Source organism: Castanea sativa, chromosome 3, assembly GCF_040712315.1.
Source record: "Castanea sativa cultivar Marrone di Chiusa Pesio chromosome 3, ASM4071231v1".
Lineage (NCBI taxonomy): Eukaryota > Viridiplantae > Streptophyta > Magnoliopsida > Fagales > Fagaceae > Castanea > Castanea sativa.
In genome coordinates this window covers 49,033,438-49,039,437 of record NC_134015.1, presented here as the reverse complement: position 1 = coordinate 49,039,437, position 6,000 = coordinate 49,033,438, and the positions used below count along the sequence as shown (strand labels likewise).

At 31.2% G+C, this 6,000-nt stretch overlaps 1 protein-coding gene across 1 annotated transcript; it reads left to right on the top strand.

The window, feature by feature from the left end:
- The first annotated feature begins 857 nt into the window (after positions 1 to 857).
- On the top strand, positions 858 to 5,432 carry LOC142627464 (RING-H2 finger protein ATL46). Its single transcript, XM_075801332.1, has 2 exons — positions 858 to 2,552; positions 5,259 to 5,432. The coding sequence occupies exon 1, from the start codon at positions 1,402 to 1,404 to the stop codon at positions 2,548 to 2,550; it is 1,149 nt and encodes a 382-aa protein (XP_075657447.1). The 5' UTR covers positions 858 to 1,401; the 3' UTR covers positions 2,551 to 2,552; positions 5,259 to 5,432.
- The last annotated feature ends 568 nt before the right edge of the window (positions 5,433 to 6,000 follow it).

Here is a 6,000-nt window from a genome sequence, read left to right as displayed (position 1 = left end):
ATGAAATCTGAAGAAAGTTAGAGGGTCAGTTTTGCATTTTAGCCAAGTATCTATTAAAATGTCACAACTCTTCATATTGAATATACCAAAAGGTGTCTATTGAATGAAAATGTGTCTATTGGCCGAAACGGTGCCCATTGAATGAAAATGTATCTATCAAAAAGTGTCTAATGAAAGATCATAATTTTTCATATTGAATATATCAAAATGTGCCTATTAACCGAAAAATGTGCCTATTTGCCAAAAATGTGCATATTGACTGAAAATGTACTTATTGAAATGAAAAGTCATAACCGTTTGGTGTTTTTAAATATATATACATGACATTAATTCATGTAACCATGTGGCACAATAAGAAGAGGTTAACAAAAATTCAAACATTTCGGTTTTATATTATATATTTTTTTAAGTAAAACTTGATATTAACAATAACAAATTTCATGCATTTTTTGGCAATATACATAGAACCCAACGTTACTAAAACTCGACATAAGAAATATCGATTTCCAAAAACAAGAATATTTTGTTAGATATTTTAGACAAACGGAGTATTTTACAACATACTTTAAAATAATAAAAAAAAATATTTACCCATTTTGCCTTTATTATTTGATCTAACTGTTAACATTTGTAAGGCAAAAAAATAAAAGTGTGTGCACGCCTAATCTACCAATGAAAAGGATTGTCGTGACACCTATAAAGATTTGGCCCCGTCATTCTAAATGACAATTTTGCCCCTGTCTGTGGTTCTTTGTTTTTTTTTTTTTAAAGCTGCGACCTTTTTCTCATTCCCTATGACCTCTGTAGTCTGTACCTTCCATTATAAAAAGAAATTTAAACCCCTAAAAAAAGGGTACCATTTTTTTTTATCAGGGTTTTTTATTTTCATTTTTTTTCTGTTCTCACTGCAACAAACAGTGTCCAAGACAAGACTCACCAAGCACATGAAAAATGGCACCATTAATGGCAGGTTTTTCACAGAGCTGAGGTAGGTAAACTGCAACCTTGACATCTATGAAAGGCTGTTTCTTTTTCAATATTCTTTCTTGCCAACGCGAAAGATAAGAGCTGGAGTTTCTGCTTTCTGGTAACAATAAAATATTGTTCTCTTTTTAACCAGTTTGGTTTTACAAATCTGAGTCAAAATAAAAGTAGATTCTTTCTGCATATTATTTGACTAAACTGTATTTGGGTTTCTTGTGGGAGTGCAAGAAATAAAAGTGACTATTTGCTTGTTTACCACATTACATGAGTTGGGGTTTGATTCTTTGGTGTCAAAGGAAGCAAGGGAAAATTGTTTCTTGAGGGTTACACAAAACTTAACACATATTGATAACTGAGTGTTTGTTTGCAATTCAGCTGAGAAAAGTGGTGGTGAATTTAGTATGCCAATATCCTAAAATGTCTTTGGTTCAATCTCAAGTCAGACTGAGAAATGGTTTTCTCACCAGCCCTCCTCTCTCTCATCTACTTTCACCTTCTTCTTCTCCTTCATTGCCATATAATACTGATTACCAGAAACAACCAAGCCCATCATCATCATCTGGAAGTAAACTAAGCCCAGCAATTCTTTTTATCATAGTTATTCTAGCTGTCATCTTTTTTATATCTGGTCTACTTCACTTGCTTATTAGATTTCTCACAAAGCATAGATCTTCAGCATCAAACAGTCAATCAAACAGACACCCAGAAATTTCTGAGTCTGATTCTTTTCAGAGACAATTGCAACAACTCTTTCAACTTCATGATTCTGGCCTAGATCAAGCTTTCATAGATGCTCTCCCAGTTTTCCACTATAAAGAAATAATGGGTCTGAAAGAGCCATTTGATTGTGCAGTTTGTCTTTGCGAGTTTACAGAACAAGACAAGTTGAGGTTGCTTCCAATGTGTAGCCATGCTTTTCATATTGATTGTATAGACACATGGTTACTATCTAATTCAACATGCCCTCTTTGTAGAGGGAACCTTTACACACCTGGGCTTGCTGGGCTTTCCATTGAAAACCCAATTTTTTGTTTTGAGGACCCAAGAGAAGAAGATGGGTTTTCAAGCAATGGGGCAAGTGGGTTCCTTTCTGGTCAAAAGCCTGCAGAAAATGCCATTATTAATGAAAAGAGGGTATTTTCTGTGAGACTTGGCAAATTTAGAAGCTCAAATGATGGAGGAGTAGGAGTTGTAGTCGAGAGAGGAGTGGGAGAGACCAGTAGTAGTAGTTTGGATGCAAGAAGATGTTACTCATTGGGATCATATCAATATGTGGTTGCTGATTCAGAGCTGCAAGTTGCTCTATGTCCCAATAGAGTTGGTGGTAGCATGAGAATTGTGAAAGCGAGAGGTGAACAAAATGGGACTTCCACAATTGATGGGGATGGTGAGGGGAAGAAGATTAACATTGGAAGTAAAGGTGATAGTTTTTCTGTTTCTAAGATCTGGCAATGGTCCAAGAAGAGTAAATTCACAAGTTATGCAGAAACACATATGGGTGGTATTGGTACATCTTCTCTTACTGTGGGCTTGCCATGGTCTGATAGACCACAGGGTTCATCATGAAGGTATTCAATGTGCTTTGTACTTTTTTTGCATTATGTCAAATTGCCAATGGATTCATTTCTCAAAAGCTTTTTCTCTCAGCTTTTTCCGTTTCTTCTTTTCTTATTAATGAATGGTTAATTCCTTACCTAAATTATAACTTATTTGAATGGTGCTCATTTTTTTGAACTTTATGGCAAATGGCTCTTGCACTTTATCTTTTCAGTAAAATTCCTTACTCCATACATCCACAATTTGATGCTTTCCTCTTCCTTATTACTTTTTTTTTGGGGGGCAAAACTTAGGAATATTGGGTATCCAATTCTATTCATGGACATTGTTGCATTAACGATCGACTAACAATGTTTCCCTTTTTAATAACAATTAGATTTAATACAGCCATGCATTTGAATATAATTGAAAAAACTATTGGAATAAACTTAAGGAATTAGACATAATTTTTGTTTTGTTTTTTAAATTCCTCCTCTTTATGGGGGAGTCATTTAGTTTATTCTGTCAACATGTGATTATAGTAGCTTCTCTATTCATTGGCAAACCAATGTACGGGGTTTCAAGCAATGAGAGATGGATTTCAGTTAACTTGACTGAAAAAATCTCAAATCTTTGATTAAAGGACTTGCGTTTGAATCTTACCCTACCTACGTACAAATAAAAATAAAATCCATAGTTAAATTAACATCACTTTGTCGTTGAGAAGTGACAAACTCAGAAGATCATTAGCATCCAGTGATGCAAATTGCAAAATGCATTTTATCCATTTTAGCTTTTATTGTAACACCAAATCCACAAATAGATTCCCACGTCTGGTGAGGCATCATGACAAAAATGTAAACATACATTTTCATTGTAGCAACATATAGAATCTTTTTATTCTCCCTCTAATGTGTCACCAAAAAGTACAATAACATGGTTTTCTTTTTTGTTGGGATGTAGAAAATATAATATTATTTTAATGAAAGTAAAATGCAAGGTGTATTGTTAAAGTTGTTATTATAAAATGGAATATGCTTAACCAACACTGGACGATGCCTGTTAATATATTCTTTTATAGGTCTTACTTAAAAAAAGTGAACAAAGTTATCAAAAAAATTACTAAAAAAAACTATCAAAGACTGCAAAAACCTGTTATAAAGTTGAAAAAAAAAATTGTTATTAATAGGCACCTACCGGTACCCGTTGACACCACCCTTATAAAATATATATAGAAGGACTTTTTGGTAATACAAAATGTTTTTTTTTTTTTGGCATTTCCATTTGTGGATGTGAATGTTCTACTAAGTACTAACTAACTTTTAAGTATATGTTCCACATTAATTTTTTATTTAGTTTTTAAATTTATTTGGCTATGCATAATTTTCTTTATATTTCATTTTTAAAATTAAAATTATATTTTAATTAAACTATCAACAAATAAACTAATATTGTAGCCAAATTCCAAAGTCACAAATCATAACGGTGGGTGGTTGATACTTCCTGTTTTCAACTTTATACCATGTTGCTAATGCATCAGTCCTCACCTTTTTTTTTCTTCAACTTGTGCTAATTTTCCTCCTTGTTTGAGATGGGACCAACAAGCTGCTATGGTTGAGCTTCACGTGTATTCACAAGTCACAACTTTTCCATTTTTTTGTTGAGAAAACACAAGTCACAACTTTTGGGCAACTAGAATTAGCTTCTTCTTTTTTTTTTGTGTGGAGAAAAACTAGAATTAGCTTTAATTTCTCCAACAACATTATAGTAGCTTTGCATGCTTCCCCATTTGAACCGCCCCTCTTGATTACATTTTTCCTTTTTTAAATTTGACCATTCGTCAAGCATTTCCTAATATATAATAAATGGATGTTTTTAAGGCAATTGTTAATAAATCATTTTCAAAAAGTTTTTTTTTTGACATAATTTTTATAAGAAATATATAAAGCTATCAACAATTAGTTGCTCTTTTATTTTTTCATAAAAGATTTCTTAAAATAGTTTCTAAACTGCATATCCCTTGACACACACACACACACACATATATATTAAGAGCAAAACTTAGGTATAGTACTTAAGTGTTATTACTTAGATTCTCCTCTTAAAATTCTGCCATGTGGATTTTTTTTTATGGGATGAAACTTTATTTTTTAGTTGAGTATCTACATGGCAGAATTTTAAAAAGGGAACCTAAGAAACTGCACCTAAGGTATTGTATTTGTACCTAAGTTTTGTCCATATATTAATAGGTAAAACCGAGTGAAAATCCAATTAAGTTTCAAATTTGAATACAATTAAAGTCTAATTTTGTGCCACATGTCCCATTTAATCTAAACTTTAAAATTTTGTGCCAAGTGAGTTAATTTAGTGTAAAAATTAGAGTTTAATTTTGCGTTATGTGTTCCATCTAATTTAAGTTTTTTTTTTAATTTTTGTACCAAATAATTTAATTTAGTGTAAAAAACGGAGTTCAATATAAGTAAATTTAAAAAAAAAAAAAAAACTTAATCATGTAACTAAAAACAATTCAAATTTATAAGTCATTTATCTAATATACCATGAATATGTATAGTCCATTACTAATTATATATATATATATATATATAAGCCAAAGTTTAGAAAAAATTCAATTAGAATCAAAATTGTATTTTGCTTCTGTTAGCTTTCCATACAAATTAAATTGTTTAGATTTTTACAGTTATTTTTTCTTTGAACTAATGAGTATATTTTTTATACAGTTTCTATTCAGATATTTTGTATGCGAAGATATTGAACGTAACAAACTGTAATTGAGTTGAACGATCCAGTGCGCCTATCCTCATTCAATTTAGAAGATACTATTTGATCAATTTATTATTTTATTTTGTGTTGTATTAAGTAGAATTTCACAGACAATAATTGTGAATTGATATTGTATATGTAGTATCCAATAGTGATTTTCAAAATTATATATGTAATAGCAATGTAATGAGAAACTTGGCGTAATCAATATTATAAAAATTACTTGTAAAAATTATTTTAATACCTTCAAATGTCCTAATCAAACTATATCATATGTTTAATAACTCAAATTAACATAAATAGTACCACAACAATTCATTAATCTCACAGTTAAGCACTAGTTAGTTTCTTGGGTTTGTAGCAAATTTACGTACTAGTTTCTTGGGTTTGTAGCAAATTTTGTAATTTTGTTTGGGAATGTGGGGACATCACAATATCTGTGATCATTTCAATTCTCCTTCTTCAACAGACAAAGGAGTCTTTGTTACATGCAAAATTTTATGAGAATAGAATTTTACTTTGGGAGTCAAATCACATGTAGCTTTTTGGATGCTTTGGGTTTCTCCAGAATTTTTTTTTGCTTTTTTTCAAAAATAAAATTCTTTTCTTTTCTTTTGATCTTCTAATGGAGCCCCACTTTTTTTGGTTGGATACATGATGGAGGTGGGATCAGTGAAAAGTTGTTCGAGGGAGCCTTGT

What these genes read in the sequence shown, in the direction of transcription:
- LOC142627464 (XM_075801332.1), top strand. Translation starts at nt 1,402, where the DNA reads ATGTCTTTGGTTCAATCTCAAGTCAGACTGAGAAATGGTTTTCTCACC.